Source organism: Heterodontus francisci, chromosome 5 (assembly GCF_036365525.1).
Source record: "Heterodontus francisci isolate sHetFra1 chromosome 5, sHetFra1.hap1, whole genome shotgun sequence".
In the NCBI taxonomy this organism is placed as follows: domain Eukaryota; kingdom Metazoa; phylum Chordata; class Chondrichthyes; order Heterodontiformes; family Heterodontidae; genus Heterodontus; species Heterodontus francisci.
In genome coordinates, this window is record NC_090375.1 from 177,373,089 (window position 1) to 177,393,035 (window position 19,947).

The following is a 19,947-nucleotide window of genomic DNA, read 5'->3' on the forward strand; positions in this document are numbered from 1 at the left end:
TACACAGTAGATGGTTAACAGGGTACAATTGGGAAAATATACTTTCCTTATTTAATGAACACTAGCTCCAAAGGCAATATCATTTATTAAAATGCAACTTATTTCAATATAGTCTGCCCACCTGCTATTCAAGGAAACCAGTTTAACCAAATCCCTTTGTGCAAGCTGCAACAAGGAGTCCAACACCTGCCTGCTTTTCCTTTCAAACTGATGTAAGTGAACAAGGGTTTGCATGGCTCGGTATGTAATATTTCCTAACTTAAAAGGTAGGCCACTGAGGTTTTTGCAATCAGGAAACAAGGAAGAGATAGAGGAGGGGGAGATAGGAAAGGAGTACCTAAAAACCTGAACACTCACCAGCTGCGAGCTAAGTCGAGTTTGCCACATATCAGCTTGTTTCGGGTTTAGATCAGGACTTGGCAGACCCAGTCTTGATGCAAGAGCCTCCACATACCCTGCAAGTCTGAAACCATTGTTAAAAATAAAATTAATTTTCATGAGATTTGCCAAACACTAATTCATAATGGTCATATATACTCTTGAGAAAAGAACGGAACAGGCTGCCAGCTCCCAGGCTTCTGCCAGTGTGTTGTAAATTAAGCATACGTACACATACAACATCTCACAGGGATAATTATGCTTCCAACAGCAGGATGGATTTGTCTGAAGCAAGCGTTTAAAATGGCAGTACTACAGTGCAGGGTGACATCCAAAGATAGGAGAGGCCAAACACGTCTGGGACAATGCAAAGTGATCACTCCAACCAAGCTGATTGGGAGAGGCTTTGAAACAGACTGTATGTTGAATTAATACAACAAAAATGCATTTTTCTAGTATAACTGAAGGTCAATCCCACACTGCTTGCATCAACTGGCATGAATCAGATGTACTTGTAGGCGTCAATGCAGTTCGGAACCGAGCCTTCCATTCATGCACTGATTATAGTATTTTTGCAAGCCACAAAATTGTTGGCAAATAGGGTTGCAAAGTGAAAATATTCCTGTTTGAAAATCAAAAGCCAGAAGGGAAGACATTAATTTTATAGAAAATTGAAGATTTTATTAAAAAGTACACACACATATATACGAAGGCAACAGTAGAGGCAAGCTTTTGTTTTTATAAGTGATTCCTGAAGCGTCTAATCAGCACGTAGATCAGTGGATATGTCACAGATTTCTTCCGTGCCCTGCCCATTTTGTTCCCTTCACCAAGGTCACATATACGCTTGGGGAATCTAACAGACAACCAGCTCACAGGCCTCTGCTAACAGGTTCTAAATTAGACACAAGGGTGTATGCAACCACACAGGAAAGGACATGCTTCCGACAGCAGAAGATGAGGAATTAATATGAGGGGCTGAAAAAACTGATGTGACCCTTCACACTAAAGCTCCAATATACTGCACCACTCTTCAATAGTTCACAATTGTTTTTACTAATAGGCAAGTAATGAAACTATGTTTTAAACTTAAAACAGCAAGACAAAAATATAGGTAATATGCAGATTAAAATTTAGTTGGTAAATATACCAAATTTCCCTACAGTCTCAACTCAATCCAAAGGTCATGGTACAAATCAACCCCTAAAATATCCAATATTCCAAGCAATCTGTCCAATGTCAAAGAGAAACTAAAACTGATGGGCGTAGTGGTGGAGTAACTACATGGACTACAGTAACTAACACCTACATGGAGCCCCAATATGAATCAGAGGGTCAGAGTTCAAATCTACATCCTTACTCATATTGACATTCAATAAACACTTCCTTCCATAAAAGGTAGCATATTCCTAGCCAGTTGATTAGAGGGACACCTGGCTGTGCCAGAGTACACCAACCCCAGAGGAAAGAGAAATCAGTGCACTCACATTTATCCTGCACTGAAGGCCTGCTTCCAGTCAGTGTGGAGTCTTAGGCCACAGTTAGATGTTGCGTTAATGTGCAGGTCACCACTCACCATTGATGCTCAAGTGGCTGCACAATTCCCGAGTTGGGACATACTCTGAGTTTAGAACACTGGTGTAAAACCTCACAAAGCAAGCTGTCTCACTCCTTTCAGACTCAACACCAGATGGATTACAGTGCCATCATTGCTATGGCTTAACAAGTGCTCAGATGCTCCTTTGGAATGCCTAGGCACTTCTACGAAACTGCTGCAGAAAGTTTTTTTCTCCAAATGGTTTGAGAAAAGCTAATGTTCTTATTTACAATTTCAAAACTTCAAAGTTTTATTGGTTGAGAGTAGAGCTCTGCCCGCATCCCTAATTGAGAAGTGGTGAACTGCCTTTTAAACCGCTGCAGTCCCTGTGGTGTAGGTACACCCACAATGCTGTTGAATAGAAAGTTCCAGGATTTGGACCTAGCAACGAAGAAGGAATGGTGACATATTTCCAAGTCAGGATGATGTGTGACTTGGAGGGGAACCTGCAGATGGTGGTGTTCCCATGTGCCTTCTGCCCTTGTACTTCAAGGCAGTAGAGGCCATGGGTTTGGAAGCTGCTGTCAAAGAAGGCTTGGCAAGTTGCTGCAGTGCATCTTGTAGATAGAACACACTTCAGCCACAGGGAGTGAATGTTTAAAGTGGTGGATAGTGTGTCAATCAAGCGAATTGCTTTGTCTTGGATGGTGTTGAACTTCTTGGGTTGGAGCTGCACTCATCCAGACAAGTGGAGAGTATTCCATCACAATCTTGACTTGTAGATGGGGGAAAAGCTCTGGGGAGTCAGGAGGTGAGTTACTCGTTGCAGAATTACAAGCCTGTTACCTGCTGTTGTAACCACAGTGTTTATGTGGCTGGTCAGTTAAGTTTCTGGTCAATGGTAAAACCCCAGGATGTTGATGATGTGGATTTCAGCGATGGTAATACCAACGAATGTCAAAGGGAGATGGTTAGATTCTCTCTTGTTAGAGATGGTCATTGCCTGGCACTTGTGTGACGCAAATGTTACTTGCCGCTTAGCAGCCCAAGCCTGAATGTTGTCCAGATCTTGCTGCATACTGGCATGGACTGCTTCAATATCTGAGGAGTCAGGAACAGAACTGAGCATTGTGCAATCATCAGCAAATGTCCCCACTTCAGATCGTATGATGGTGAGAATGCCATTGATGAAGCAGTTGAAGATGGTTGGGCCTAGGACACTACCCTGAGGAACTCTTGCAGCAATGTCATGGGGCTGGGATGATAGGCTTCCAACAATCACAACCATCTTCCTTTGTGCTGGGTATCATAGAAAGCTTAAGGCACAGAAACAGGCCACTTGGCCCAACGTGTCTGTGCCGGCCGAAAAACAATCCACCTATTCTAATCACACTTTCCAGCATTTAGTCCATAGCCCTGCTGGACCATGACTCCAACAAGTGGAGATTTTCCAGATTCCCATTGGTTTCAGTTTTACTTGGGCTCCTTGATGCCATACTCAGTAAAATGTTTCCTTGATGTCAAGGGCAGTCACTCTCACCTCACCTTGAATTCAGCTCTTTTGTCCATGTCTGTACCAAGGCTGTAATAAGGACTTCAGTCGAGTGGTCCTGATAGAACTCATACTGAGCATCAGTGAGCAGATGATTGGTGAGTAAGTGCCACTTGATAGCACTGTCAACAACACCTTCCATCACTTTGCTGATAATTGAAAGAAAACTGATGGGACGGTAATCGACCATATCAAATTTGTCCTGATTTTTGTGGACAAGACATACCTGGGCAACTTTCCACATTGTTGGGTAGATGCCAGTGTTGTAGTTGTACTGGAACGCTTTGGCTAGAGTTGCAGCTCGTTCTGGAGCACAAGTCTTCAGCACTACTCCCGGGATGCTGTCGGGGCCCGTTGCCTTAGCTATACCTAGTGCGCTCATCCATTTCTTGTGTATCCATCAATTCTCCAAGCCAAAAAATTACATGACCGGTATAGCAAAAAATATAGATGCCTTAATCAAAAAATGAAATGACCCAAAATCTAAATAGAATGGCTGCTTTACAGTGAAGTTAAGACACCCCAATATAATGAAACGATGGCCATAGTACAACCACTTGTTAAAATTATATATAGCTCAACAGCAACATTAATTTCATACTGCATATTAAGAAAAATATCCTCAAGCTATATGCAGTGCTGTCAAGGAACCTCATCACACTGGTAGGAAATTGGGGAAATGTTAGAAATACGAAAAATACTCAATGAACAGTCCTCATGTTTATATACAAGTACTTAAGATATACTTACCCCAGGCCAGCAACATCGGACACAAGGTTGCCAAGTGCTGCCGCTATTTTGAAAAAGCAAAAAGAATCAGTTTAAATAATAACACAAAATTTCAACAAATTGGGTCTGCTCTTTGAAATAATTAGATTGTCCAGCTTTATTTCTATGCTAACTTGTCCTCTGCTGAAGGCACAACTCTGAAGATAAGTTAATCCCATATATCTTGGAGTGGGCATTCTCGATATGTGAGTAGGCTAAGACACAATGGGGACCAACATAGCTGAGCCATTTTCTTCCTGACAATCAAATATATGCACACTCTTTGCAGCAGGGGTCACTGGAAACCAATTACAACAGAAATTCTGGTTGATTTCTCATCTCACTAGTACCAACATGCTGAGACCAATTGTAGGATTCTTACCGCTGCCTAGCTGTGATTAGTTAAATCTGCACAAACTGCAGAATGAACCTAGGACTTTCTTTAATGGCCTTACTAACTGTTATTGCCAGGTGAGGAGGGGGTCTCATGCTCCCCTTTCGCCCTTCCTCTTGTTTGACCACAACAGGGTTTATTCCTTTTTAAAAGAGTAGTTGTGCTTACCACCTCACTGAGTTTTTTTTTACCCTTTTTCCTCTAATGTGATTGCAAAAGAACCAATCGGACAGGTTTTCTTGAGTTTAAACAAGAAAGAGGTAAGTTTGTTATACTTAACACTCTAACATGATTTAAAAATTCGCTACCCATTCACGCACATGAGATGGCAGCTCACCACCACCCTCTCAAGTACAATTAGAGACTGTCAATAAATGCTGACCTTGTCAGCGACGCCCATATCCCATGAACAAATTTTAGAAAAATCACATGGGAATCACATACACACAAATAGATTACAGAGGGAAGTGATTTGGTGGTTGGATTAAAGTCCAGAATAAATGGAACTTAAATACAGTCTGTAAATCCATTAGTCCTCAGCTGAAGCTGTAGTCTTGAAGTCTTCGCAAGTCAAAGCGCACTTTGGTTGGCTTGCTTGGCTCAGAGTTTTCCTGAAGGCAGAATTGGTAGTTGATTCTCTTCCTCTGGTTGCTGGCTGTAATGGTCTGTAGGCTTGGAGGGCTCCCAGTTGCGACTGGTTCTTTCCTTGATATTTTCTGGGGAGAGAGAGAGACACAGGGGAGCAGCTGCCTCCTTCATTGCTATATACTCAATTACTGCCTGTCTGCTGTCTGTGTGACAAAACTTCCAGTTTCTTCAGAGATGAGCAAGCAGTCACGGTTTTATCAATCCCCTTTGTTTTTAATGAGGTCCAAAGTCTAAAACCCAAAACTCCTCATAGATGGGGTTGGCAGTGTGCACCTCTGGAGGGACGTCTCCACTTACGAATGCCTCAGGATGACTTTGAATGGTTCGCTAATGAGGATCATCCAGCTAATCTACTCAGTTAGCAAAAGCATTGTTCTGGCTGGGCTTCTTGTTAGATTCTTTGTCTCCAGTCCAATATCCTGGTGTTTCAAATGTAAATTGCAGTGGCCATCTTGGCTGCTAGTTTTTTTAAAAGTTAACTTGTCGGATTTTTCCCATTAAAAGTCTAAAGTAAATTTCCAACCAATTAAATTAATATGTCCCATTGGGCATGTAGCGTTTTCCTGACACTAAATCACTGGGGGAGCTTAGAATCATTTACCAAAAAAGACTTGGTTCAAGTTCACCAATTTATGAATTCAACGCAATTCAAGCCAAGGAGATGGGGTGGGCCTTTATCATAACATTAAAATGTTCTGTACATACTCATATATATCAATTTTGGAATTGAGCAGAACTTGGCTGGCAGCTTCAAGATAATAAAAGCTGCTATCCAAGAATGGCTCTCGTGCCTGAAAACCAGTGGTTACATGGACTTTGTACCTTGAGCAGTAAGTATACAAGCCATTCTTTCACTTGTATTAGAAGGAAAAATCACGTCCATTAAAGTCCAAAGAGAACAATCTAAATAAAGAAGGCACCAAATCAATAGTGCTTATTTTAATGAAGTATTTTCAGGGTAGGCTCCTTCAGAATAATATTGATTTTTTATATTAAAACCTATGTATTCTGGTTAATATTAAGCACTTTTAGACTTGACAATTAATAGATTTTCCATTATCCAAAAATTATGAACAGTCAGGCATTCTTGCATTCAAACCCCCACCACCTTAGGACACAAAGGTATTCAAAGCCCCTCGATCACCAGTTCACAGAGACAATGCAGAAACATTCTGCTCACTAAACCTCCAAATTCATTTGGACACTCTTCTTCTGCTCCTTTATCAACTCAACCTAGTACACTTCTTCCCCTCTGATTTATTTAACCTGGTACTCTTTTATCTCCCTCAAGCTGCACTCTTTGCTTCCCCAGTTCAGGTCGGTACCCTCTCACTGCCATCCTCTCGCTCATATTGAAACTCTTCTTCCTTCCCCACCCCAAAGCTCCATCCTAACATCTTCCTCTTTCTTCCCACCCAGTTCCCATCTACTTTCCCTATATTACCATCCACTGCTCTTGTTGCCATCTACAGCTCCTTCACGCTGTTGGCAACCAATCCTCTTTACCAATCACTGACCCCATTACAGCCTTGGTCCAAACATGGACAAAAGAGCAGAGCTCCAGAGGTGAGGCAAGAGTGACAGCACTTGACATTGTGACGGAAACCACATCTGTCAAATGGAAACATATTCATTTTGTCATATGGAACCCTATTTGAACTTTTACTGGACATTGAACATAACTTGTTTAAAAAGGCCACAGAGCTGAATGGCTGAAAACATGGCTTCACATTTACATTCTGAAAGACAGTTGCATAGAGAGACAATGAGAGTGCTCCCTGATTCAATTAGCCAGATGGATTTTGTCAACAGTGATGATCGGAAGACATTGAGAGTCATTGTCTGTGTAAGAGCCAGCATTCCACCACCCCCACTGAGTGTGTCTAGTAAGCTTTGAAGAATCAACAATCCTCGCAGACAATGCTGTTTGAAACAATGAGCTGGTCACATGACTAACCTGCTGGCCAACTTGGGAATTGATTGAATGGTGCCTCACAGAGCGGTTTGGGACAGACAGCAATTTTGAAGACCAAAGAGAAGCAAGGGATCTCTCTCACGCAACATTCCAGAGACCCATGGAAGCAACTTAAGCCTCAAGACAGAAGACCCCTGCAGCCTTCTGGTACCAGCGAAACAAGTTTGAAAGTGTGCACTGGGCCCCAACGAGAACTGCAAGACTTAACTTCAATCAAAGATTTTACAGCAAAACTAAAACCAGTAACTGAATTCCATCTACTACTCCAAACCCTCACCCTTTAATTCTTTCTCCTCCTCTGTATCTATTTGTGTGTTTATCATGTATGCATGCTAGTGTGGTTGTGTTGTGTATTGTTAATAACTTTAACTGAGTTAGAGTGTTAAGGTTAATCAATTTGTATAAACCTGAGAAAGCCTTCTGATTGGTTCATTTACAATTACTATCCGAAGGCAGTGAGCAAGGATTCACTGAGGTGAAGCTAAACACACTGTGTTTTTAAAAAGTTAAACCCTGTTATGGCCAAACAAGGAAAGGGGCGAGAGGGGAGCCGGAGACCCCTTCCTCAGCTGGTCGTAACAACATCAAGGCAGCATTTGACTGAATGTGACATCAAGGAGCCCTTGCAAAACTGGAGGCAATGGGAATCAGGGAGGAAATTCTCTGCTGGCTGGAGTCATATCTAGCAAAAAGGAAGATGACGGCAGTTGTTGGAGGTCCGTCATCTCAGTCCCAGGACATCACTGCAGGAGTTCCTCAGGGTAGTGTCCTAGGCCCAACCATCTTCAGCTGCTTCATCAATGACCTTCCCTCCATCATAAAGTCACTGGTGGGGATGTTTGCTGATGATTGTACGATGTTCAGCACCATTTGTGACTCCTCAGATACTGAAACAGCTGTGTCCAAATGCAGCAACACCTGGACAACATCCAAGCTTGGGCCGCTAAGTGGCAAGTAACATTCACACCACACAAATATCAGGCAATGACCATCTCCAACAAGAGAGAATCTAACCATCTTCCCTTGACATTCAATGGCATTACCTTCGCTGAATCCCCCACCATCAACATCCTGGGGGTTACCATTGACCAGAAACTTAACTGTACCAGCCACATAAATACCGTGGCTACAAGAGCAGGTCAGAGACTAGGAATCCTGTGGCAAGTAGCTCACCTCCTGACTCCCCAATGCCTGTCCACCATCTACAAGGAACAAATCAGGAGTGTGATGGAATACTCTCCACTTGACTGGATGGGTGCAGCTCCAACAACACTCAAGAAGCTCAACACCATCCTGGATAAAGCAGCCCACTTGATTGGCACCCCATCCACCACCTTCAATATTCACTACCTTCACAAGATGCACTGCAGCAACTCAGCAAGGCTCCTTTGACAGCATCTTCCAAACCTGCGACCTCTACCACCTAGGAGAACAAGGGCAGCAGATGCATGGGAACGCCACCACCTGAAAGTTCCCCTCCAAGCCACAGACCATCCTGACTTGGAACTATATCACCATTCCTTCACTGTCACTGGGTCAAAATCCTGGAACCCCCTTCCTAACAGCACTGTGGGTGTGCCTACACGTCAAAGACTGCAGCGGTTCAAGGCAGCTCACCACCACCTTCTCAAGGGCAATGTGGATGGGCAATAAATGCTGGCCTGGCCAGCGACGCCCACATCCCATGAACGAAAAATAAAAAAACTCCCCTCCTTCCCCTTGCCATGCATTCTTTCCCCACACAAGACAAGTTCCAGCCTACAATATGCAAGAGGCTGCTGTCCAAGTCATTGGAACTGGAAGCAAACCAAGGAGCAATGGAACCTTGCTGCATTTATTTGTGGCAGCCAATGCTAGCGCAATGACCAGGCTCCCAAAATGGTGTTCCGAAGAAGGGTCACTGACCCGAAACGTTAACTCTGCTTCTCTTTCCACAGATGCTGCCAGACCTACTGAGTGATTCCAGCATTTCTTGTTTTTGTCCCAAAATGCTAGCATGTACACATACTAGGTTCCAGTTATTGCAGCAGGATTATATAACAAGTGCAACTATATAACTCTTGGAAATATTTTCAGAGCTACAGTATCACCAAATGCAGGAGCCCTGCATTCTCATATCTAATTCTCCCAGCTCCAATCACTCACCTTCTTCCCTTTCGCTCCCCATCCCCCCCCCACCCCAAATCATCAATCTGGCACAGATATACCTGCAGCTAATGAGCTCTACTCTGCCCTATGACCTTGCCAATTGTATGCTGTAAAATGGCAAGGATTCGTTACAGAGGCCTCAGATGTTCTTTCCCTAGGGACTGCTCCTTGACATGGTGGGGAGACCTGTGTGCTCCTAAGACCCTGAGAGCTGTGTTGAATGGAGAAGAACATCTGGTAGGGCCACCCAGACGAAAGGTAGTCCACCAGTCCTTCTGGTATGGGGTTGTGAGCCAGGGTCATAACCTCTCCATGCAAAAATGCCTTTCATAATGGAAACCACCCAGAGACGAGTCTGTTCCAGACTAAACAAATTTAAACATCAACTGTGGTGAACCGTAATCTGCTGGATGTTAATGTAAAATGATACTCAGATTGGAGTCAAACATCTTGCCCAGAACGGACAGCAGTGGAAGAAATGGATTGTCTTATATGTCACTCAGCAGGAACTAATTAACTAACCTCAAAAGGTTATACATAGTCAGAATGGACAGCCTATCAGTGATATGCCTTGCTCACGGTATCTTTTGTGGCTGAGGCCAATCTACGTAACTTCATTGTCATTTTGTAAGCAGATTCTCTGAGGTGCTTTGCCCTAACCCCTTAACTGTTTACAATCTCAGGAAGCCATCTATCACTTAGGGGCACCTAGAAACAGGACCAGCTGATGGACAAACAGCCAGGAGTCCGGGGGTTGGTGGGGTGGGAAGAAGGCATGGTCAGGCTGGGTTGGAAGAGAGTGAGCAGGGATTACGGATTAGGGGACTTGGGCTTGGAAGGGAAGAATGTGGTCGGGAACTTGTGTGGTGAGGTCAAGGGAATGGAACAGGATGAGAGAGTCAGTGGAGAGGGTTGCGGGGGAAGGAAATTGGGATTATGGAGTCTGAGGTGTGGGAGTGGGGGTTAAAGAGAGGGAGGATTGTTGGATTGGGGCTGGGAGGTGAGACTGTTGACTAGGGTTGAGGGATTGGGATACGAGCTGGGGAAGCAAGGGAGACAGAGGATTGGGGGTTGAGGTAATGGGGCTTGGGTGGGAGAGAGAGGGATGGAGACTGGGGGTTGGGACTCATGTGGAGGGAGGGGAGAGAGAGAGAGAAACTTGGTGAGTGGAGTGGCACTGAGAGAGCAGCAGCCGGTAAAGGGGATAGGAACATAGAAGCAGGAGTTGGCCATTTAGTCTTTTGAACCTCTTTTGTTCATTTCAATGAGATCATGGCTGATCTATGACATAACACCATACGCCCGCTTTTTCCCCATTGTCCTTAACAAAAATCGATCAATCTAAGATTTAAAATTAACAACTGATCTCATATTGGTTGCCGTTTGCAGAAGAGAGTTCCAAACTTCTACCATTCTTTGCGTAAAGAAGTGATTCCTAATTTCACTCCTGAAAAGTCTGATTCTAACTTTTATATTATGCCCTGCAGTCCTAGGCTCCCAAACCAGTGGAAATAGTTTCTCTCTATCTACCCTTTGATCAAATCACCCCTTAACCTTCTAAATTTCAGGCAATATAACCCTACTTTTTGTCATCTCTACTCATAATTTAACACTTGGAGGTACAGGTATCATTCTGGTAAACCTATGCCACGCTCCCTCCATGGCCAATCTATCCTCCCTAAGGTGTGATGCCCAGAGCTTCTCACAGTACTCCAGGTGTGGTCTAATCAGGGCTTTGTATAACTGAAGGATGACTTCTACCCCCTTATATTCTATTTCTCTGCATTTAAACACCAGTATTCTATTTGCCTTTTTTAAATATTATTTTCTGTACCTGTTCATGACATTCTAATGATCTGTGTACCTGGACCGCAAAGAATCTTTGGACCTCCACCGTTTCGAGCTTTTCACCATTTAGAAAGGGCCCTATTCTATGTTTTTAGGTCCAAAGTGGATGACCTCACATTTGCCTACATTGAAATCCATTTGCCATAGGTTTGCCCACTTAATCTATCAATTTCTCTTTGTAACTTTATGCTTCCATCTACACGAATACAATGCCACCTATCTTTATGTCATCAGCAAATTTGGATAAGTGGCTTTCTATCCCATCTCCCAAGTTGTTAAGAAATACGGTGAATAGTTGAGGCCTCAATACAGATTCTTGCTGGACACCACTAGTCACATCCTGCCAATTCGAGTACCTACCGATTATCCCTACTCTCTGTATTCTGCCACTAAGTCAATTTCCTAAACTAGCCAATAAGTTGCCTTCAATTCCATGTGCTTCAACATTAGCTTATAGTCTCTTCTGAGGGAATTTATCAAATGTCTTCTGGAAGTCAATATAAATGACATCCATAGAGATTCCCCTGTTCACTAGTCACCTCTTCAAAAAATTTAATCTGCTTTATCAGTCATGACCTATCTTTTACAAATCCATGCTGGCACTCTCGGATCAGCTGAAATTTTTCAAGGCGTTTGTTCACCCTATCCTTTATTATAAACTCTACTAATTTCCTGACAACAGAAGTTAAACTAACTGGTCTAGTTTTGCTCTCTCACCTTTCTTAAATAGAGAAATGACATATAAAATTTTCCAATCTAATGTTCTTATTTACTTCCTTTAAATTCCTGGAATGGAAACCATCTTCTCCTGGGTTTTTTTTTTTCGATCTTTAGTGCCATTATTTTTTTCGTTACTGTTACTTTATTTACATTAATTTTGGTGAGTCCCTGTGCCCGATTCAATATTAGTTTCCTTGGTATTTCTGACATGCTGGCCTCTTCCTCTACTGTAAATGAGAAAGAAAATAAACATGTTCACCATTTCCTTATTTTCATTGACAGTATCACAGTTACCAGTTTTCAAGGGGCTTCAGGCCATCCTCCTTTTCCTCATAATTGTAAAAATGTTTTGTGTTGATTTTGATTTCCCTTGCAAGTTTAATTTCGTACTCCCTTTTTTGTAGCTGTTACTATTTTTGTCACCCTTTGTTGTTATCTGTATCTTTCCCAATTGCCAAAATCTGTGTTTTTAATGCACATTTGTTATGCTTTTTCTTCTAGTTTTATGTTGCCTTTCACCTCTAGTTCTCCTGACTTTTTTTTGGCAAGTAAGATCTTGCCCTTTAGGGGTATAAACTGGTTCTGTATCATACTAAATTCTTGTTTGAACACCTCTCACTGATCTTCGGTCATTTTACCCATTAACAGACTTGCCCAGTTTACTGTGGACTAGTGGCCTACATGAGATAAGCCAAATAAAGATAATATACAAGTGGGTTATTTTGCTGGCAATGGTTGGCCCTGAGCACATTATTTAAGTTATTAATTTTAAAACTTCCAGTTCAATGGATGAACAGAAGCTGCAAAGTGAGATACTCAATGTGAATCCACCCAAAATTCATTGAAAAACCAGGCAAACATTAAAACTAATGTAGCACAAGTAAAAAGTGGGTAGGACGTCGCAAATAAAAAAATTAAACTACTTTTTCCATACAGTTTCAATATATATCGAACGGCAGCTCAGAGGATAGCAAACCTCAAGTGCAAATCAAAAATATATCAAATTCAGGTTCTATTGATTTAACAATCTATTCCAGATGTTTGCTCGAGTGGAAGAACACTATCGGGCACAACAAGCTGTGGTTATTTCGTAACATGAAAACCTCTGCTCCAGAGATCTTTCATTGCAAATGCAATTTTTTTTGGTGTAAAGATTTAGAGGTATGCTATTCAAACAAGCTCCACCATTGTTAAAATTTAACAACAATTACAAATATATTCTCTCATGAACATGCTATGCTGAATGATGATTTTTTATTCATTGGTTGGAAACCTAAATTCAACTTTTAAAAAGAAAGTAGCTAAGATGGCCACTTCAATTTGAACTGAAATACTTCACGTTCCAAGGTATTGAGATAGAGACACATGTCTGAACAGCCCTCGTCCAGAGCAATGTTTGAATGAACTACTTGGTATTGCCTTCATTAGCAAGACATTCAAAGCCATCTTGGAAAATTAACACTAGTGGAGACGAACATCAAGGGGTAGACATTGAAATAATAAGACCGAAGAGAGATTGGAATTCTTAGACTTGGATCTCATTAAAGTGCAAAAGAGAATACACTGGGCCAATCATGTGACAGTCTCTCCATCTGTGTGAAAACTTGGAGTTTCATTTGGATACATCAGACAAGTTTCTGAGTTTTAACAAGCGCCAGACCCAAGTAATTTGTCTGTCTGTCCGTGTGTATATCTCTCTCTCTCTCTCTCCAGACAACGCTGTATGTTTGAACCCTGTCTGCGGGTTGCAAAACATCCAAGTCGATCATTGCCTGCAAGCAATCACTGTCTCCAAGAAAATCCTGAACCAGGCGGTCACTTCTACTAATCAGAAACTTCAGGACCACAAGTTCAGCCGGAAAACAACTGAATTATCAGACTCCACAGACTGCATATTCTTTTATTAGTTCTGGACTCTAATCCAACCAATCTATTCTTCCTCATTATGTAACCTATTTGTGCGTGTGTGAGATTCTCGTTTGTATGTGTATGTGTGTGTGTGTGTGAGAGAGAGTGTGAGAGAGACAGAAAACGTTGGAGCGTAGTTTATTATTTTTATGAATGAATTTTTATGGAATGAAACCGGACGGACCACCCGGCATCGACCTAGGCACCGGAAACGACAACGGCAAACCCAGCCCTGTCGACCCTGCAAAGTCCTCCTTACTAACATCTGGGGGCTTGTGCCAAAGTTGGGAGAGCTGTCCCACAGACTAGTCAAGCAACAGCCTGACTTAGTCATACTCACGGAATCATACCTTACAGACAATGTCCCAGACACTGCAATCACTATCCCTGGGTATGTCCTGTCCCACCGGCAGGACAGATCCAGCAGAGGTGGCGGGACAGTGGTCTACAGTAGGGAGGGAGTTGCCCTGGGAGTCCTCAACATCAACTCCGGACCCCATGAAGTCTCATGGCATCAGGTCAAACATGGGCAAGGTAACCTCCTACTGATTACCACCTACCGCCCTCCCTCAACTGATGAGTTAGTACTCCTCCATGTTGAACACCACTTGGAGGAAGCACTGAGGGTGGCAAGGGCACAAAATGTACTCTGGGTGGGGGACTTCAATGTCCATCACCAAGAGTGGCTCAGTAGCACGACTGCGGACCGAGCTGGCCGAGTACTAAAGGACATAACTGCTAGACTGGGTCTGCGGCAGGTGGTGGAGGAACAAACACGAGGGAAAAACATACTTGACCTTGTCCTCACCAATCTGCCTGGCGCAGATACTTCTGTCCATGACTGTATTGGTAGGAGTGACCACCGCACAGTCCTTGTGGAGACCTTCACATTGAGGATACCGTCCATCGTGTTGTGTGGCACTATCGGTGTTAAATGGGATAGATTTCGAACTGATCTAGCAATGCAAAACTGGGCATCCATGAGGCACTGTGGGCCATCAGCAGCAGCAGAATTGTACTCAAACACAACCTACAACCTCATGGCCTGGCATATCCCCCACTCTACCATTACCATCAAGCCAGGAGACCAACCCTGGTTCAATGAAGAGTGCAGGAGGGCATGCCAGGAGCAGCACTAGGCATACCTCAAAATGAGGTGTCAACCTGGTGAAGCTACAACCCAGGACTACTTGCATGCCAAACTGCATAAGCAGCATGCAATACACAGAGCTAAGCGATTCCATAACCAACGTATCAGATCGAAGCTCTGCAGTCCTGCCACATCCAGCTGTGAATGGCAGTGGACAATTAAACAACTAACTGGAGGAGGTGGCTCTACAAATATCCCCATCCTCAATGATGGGGGAGCCCAGCACATCAGTGTGAAAGATAAGGCAGAAGCATTTGCAACAATCTTGAGCCAGAAGTGCCGAGTTGAAGATCCATCTCGGCCCCCTCCTGAAGTCCCCAGCATTACAGATGCCAGACTTCAGCCAATTCGATTCACTCCCAGTGATATCAAGAAACGACTGAAGACACTGGATACTGCAAATGCTATGGATCCTGACAATATTCCAGCAATAGTACTGAAGACCTGTGCCGCAGAAATTGCCGCACCCCTAGCCAAGCTGTTCCAGTACAGCTACAACACTGGCATCTACCCGGCAATGTGGAAAATTGCCCAGGTATGTCCTGTACGCAAAAAGCAGGATAAGTCCAACCCGGCCAATTACCGCCCCATCAGTAAAGTGATGGAAGGAGTCATCAACAGTGCCATCGAGCAGCACTTGCTTAGCAATAACCTGCTCAGCGACGCTCAGTTTGGGTTCCGCCATGGCCACTCAGCTCCTGACCTCATTACAGCCTTGGTTCAAACATGAACAAAAGAGCTGAACTCAAGTGGTGAGAGTGACTTCCCTTGACATCAAGGCAGCATTTGACCGAGTATGGCATCAAGGAGCCCTAGCAAAACTGGAGTCAATGGGAATCAGGGGGAAAACTCTCTGCTGGTTGGAGTCATACCTAGCGCAAAGGAAGATGGTTGTGGTTGTTGGAGGTCAATCATCTGAGCTCCAGGACATCACTGCAGGAGTTCCTCAGGGTAGTGTCCTAGGTCCAAACATCTTCAGCTGCTTCATCAATGACCTTCCTTCAATCATAAGGTCAGAAGTGGGGATGTTCGCTGATGATTGCACAATGTTCAGCACCATTCACGACTCCTCAAATACTGAATCAGTCCGTGTAGAAATGCAGCAAGACTTGGACAATATCCAGGTTTGGGCTGATAAGTGGCAAGTAACATTCACGCCACACAAGTGCCAGGCAATGACCATCTCCAACAAGAGAGAATCTAACCATCTCCCCTTGACATTCAATGGCATTACCATTGCTGAATCTCCCACTATCAACATCCTAGGGGCTACCATTGACCAGAAACTGAACAGGAGTAGCCATATAAATACCGTGGCTATAAGAGCATGTCAGAGGCTAGGAATCCTGCGGCAAGTAACTCACCTCCTGACTCCCCAAAGCCTGTCCACCATCTACAAGGCACAAGTCAGGAGTGTGATGGAATACTCTCCACTTGCCTAGAAGGATGCAGTTCCAACAACACTCAAGAAGCTTGATAGCATCCAGGACAAAGCAGCCCGCTTGATCGGTACCCCATCTACAAACATTCACTCCCTCCACCACCGACGCACAGTGGCAGCAGTGTGTACCATCTACAAGATGCACTGCAGCAATGCACCAAGGCTCCTTAGACAGCACCTTCCAAACTCGCGACCTCTACCAACTAGAAGGACAAGGGCAGCAGATGCATGGGAACATCATCACCTGCAAGTTTCCCTCCAAGTCACACACCATCCTGACTTGGAACTATATCACCGTTCCTTCACTGTCGCTGGGTCAAAATCCTGGAACTCCCTTCCTAACAGCACTGTGGGTGTACCTACCTCACATGGACTGCAGCTCACCACCACCTTCTCAAGGGCAATTAGGGATGGGCAATAAATGCTGGCCTGGCCAGTAGCGCCCACATCCCATGAATGAATTAAAAAAAACTTAGATCGGGTTGTGATATTAAGTATAACAAACTAAACTCTTTCTTGTTTATACTCAAGAAAACCTGTCCGATTGGTTCTTTTATGATCATAGCACCTAAAAGGGTTAAGCACTCACTGAATTGGTAAGCACATTCACTGTTTAAAAGAAATAAACCCTGTTGCGGTCAAACAAGGAAGGGACAAGAGGGGAGCCTTTCAGGCCTTCCTCACCTGATCATAGCAAATCATTAAAAAACACAACTCCTTAAAATCTTATCTATAGCAAAATTATATAAATGTCTGGGTTTTGCATTTCAACAAATACAATGCTTCTGTGATTGTAAAACGTATATAATCCAGATCAGGTCATACTACCTGCTCAGTGTTTTTAGCAGCTCTTCAAACCACAGTCAGAAATCAAAGCATTACTTGTAAAAAGGCAAAAGGTAAACCAGCAGATCCGTTGGCTTACATTTCAATCTGCAATTTCAGCCACCTCATTAGCCTGTATAAACACAACTGCATGCCTCATATCAAGGCAAAGAGCAAGCATGCACAGAACCGCACTAATGATGTTTTGCCAACAGTAGCACCACTAACCGTACTAAATTAATGTGTTTCTCAAAAACTACTTTCTCCTTACTAGAAATAGCTGACGAGCATAGAGTTGCAAGAGTTTGACTTCACTAAACCTGAAGGTAAATAGTACAAAACCATTTATTTTTCATGCCATGATTTAGTTATATGTTGTGTGAGTTATTTTGAAAGCTGGATTAGATGGTGAAGCATTACTCCTTGTGGATATCAGGAAATGCTCGACCCACGACAGAGGAGAAAATTGATTTCTTGACAAATACGAGCAGACAGACGCACATTTTCTAAGGACACGGACATGCACATCTACAGCCAGAAACTTCAGGCAAAGTGTAACTAGAAAGCCCCAGCTGACTGCCTGAGGCCCCAGCAAAATGGTGCAGCATTTTCTTGTATAGTTTGGCGGACAATAGCAGCAAAGTCTTGAGCGAGTTGAAATAGCAACCATTAATAGGTAATGAAAACACAGCAGACGTGCAATTATTTGTTTGGAAGTTAGGTCTTTTGTGAACTGCTTACAGAACACAAAATAATGACAAAAGAGCCTGCCCGCCTCATACTTCAGAAACCGAATCATTCTTCATTGCTTTCCTACCACACAACCATGTCCTGTTCTGAGCAGTCAGGAACCTATCTATTTCCTACCTAAATGCTACCAGTCACGACTAACTACACTTGATGACTGCCTAAATTACAAATCAACAAATTAGCCCATAATTTACACTTCTGTTTTCTTAAATACTTTTTGACATGGCATTCTGTTCAACGTCATGACTTTGAGTCCTTTCATTAATTTTGATAACTTGTATCTTGTTCCCACTTCATCCATCACTTTTTTTAGTCAGTTCTTCATCTGAAATGTTACAAACCCAAATACTACATCATCACTGCTGCTTTACAGCGGCAGGTTAATAAAAAGGTCAAGACTGTTAGCAAGTTAAATGCACTACTTCCTGTGATGCTGAACACAAGGAGAGAATAGAGAGGGGGGAAAAAAAGAGAGAAGTACAATTATATATAATTGTTTGCACTTCAGGATATCCTAAAGCACTTCACAGCCAATGAATTGCTTTTTAATGTTGATTGTTACCCATCAACCAATCTGAACAAAGCAAAGACACATAAACAGCAATGAGACAAATTATTAATCAGTTTTGATGGTGAGTTTGAGGGGTATATGCTGGCCTGAAGAATTCCTCTGAATACCAAATGGCACTGAAGCAATTGCAAAGTTGCCAATTAGAGACTTGAGCGACAAAAGTTGAGCATTTCAGAAGACCTTAATGCCTTCACCCATCACTTCACTTGCCCACTGTTCTTGCAACACCCATGAAAGCATTCTACCTCAACCAGATATTTTTTTTCTGATGGGCAGTTGGAGGTTCACTTCTTGAAGAACCAGTGTTTGAGACTCTAGCTGGAATTTTACCTTGTGGGTGAGCCTGCCTCCAATGGGCACGGAAGCCATGCAGCGATTTTGCATGGCCCAGGCCCTTAATTGGGAGAGATCGGGCCTTCAGTGCCTCTGAGGCAGGAGGTACCATCTCTAAGAGCTGCCAGCCAATCAGCGCTGGCAACACTGGGCGGCACAGTGGCGCAGTGGTTAGCACCGCAGCCTTACAGCTCCAGCGACCCGGGTTCAATTCTGGGTACTGCCTGTGTGGAGTTTGCAAGTTCTCCCTGTCACCACGTGGGTTTCTGCCGGGTGCTCCGGTTTCCTCCCACAGCCAAAGACTTGCAGGTTGATAGGTAAATTGGCCATTATAAATTGCCCCTAGTATAGGTAGGTGGTAGGGGAATATAGGGATAGGTGGGGATATGATAGGAATATGGGATTAGTGTAGGATTAGTATAAATGGGTGGTTGATGGTCGGCACAGACTCTGTGGGCCGAAGGGCCTGTTTCAGTGCTGTATCTCGAAAAAAAAACTCCTCAGTCCCAGCAGCGCCACTGGAAGCAGTAGCCACTGCTGGGACTGCACCCAGCCTGGACCCACAAGATGCAAGAGGCCCCAGATAGATGTAAGTGTGTGGGGCTTGCTGGGAACAAATTGGCTGGGTCGCGGCAAGGGGGGTGGGGGTCGCTCAACAGGGCTGGGTGAGGGGTCCAGCGGAGGTAGCTTGTACCGCCGACGGGGGTGGGGGGGGGGGGCGGTGATCCTCCGAGGGGCACGGGGTGCCTGATCAGGTGGGCTCCCCCCCCCATCCCACAAGGAGGCCACCAGGTTTAACTGGGAGGCCTCCCAAGGTGGTGAAGTAACCATCTGCTGCTGGTAATACACCAATGGCGGTGGGAGGAGGCCTTTAAGTGGCAATTAATTGCCTACTTAAGGGCCTTAATCAGCCTGGGGGGGCAGGCCATTTGCCACCTTCCCTGCTGCTGGTAAAATTGCAGTGGGGGCAGGTAGGAGAGGGGAACGGTGCTCAGCCTTCA

General features: G+C 43.9%; 1 protein-coding gene across 3 annotated transcripts in view; it reads right to left on the reverse strand.

The window, feature by feature from the left end:
* tmem65 (transmembrane protein 65) overlaps positions 1–19,947 on the reverse strand; it is a 102,983-nt gene that overhangs the window by 14,884 nt on the left and 68,152 nt on the right. For all 3 annotated transcript variants that reach the window (XM_068032404.1, XM_068032407.1, XM_068032406.1), the window contains 2 exons: positions 4,218–4,260; positions 358–463 (listed from right to left, as the gene is read on the reverse strand). In XM_068032404.1, coding sequence (XP_067888505.1) covers positions 358–463; positions 4,218–4,260 — 149 coding nt within the window. The remainder of the gene's footprint in view (positions 1–357; positions 464–4,217; positions 4,261–19,947) is intronic.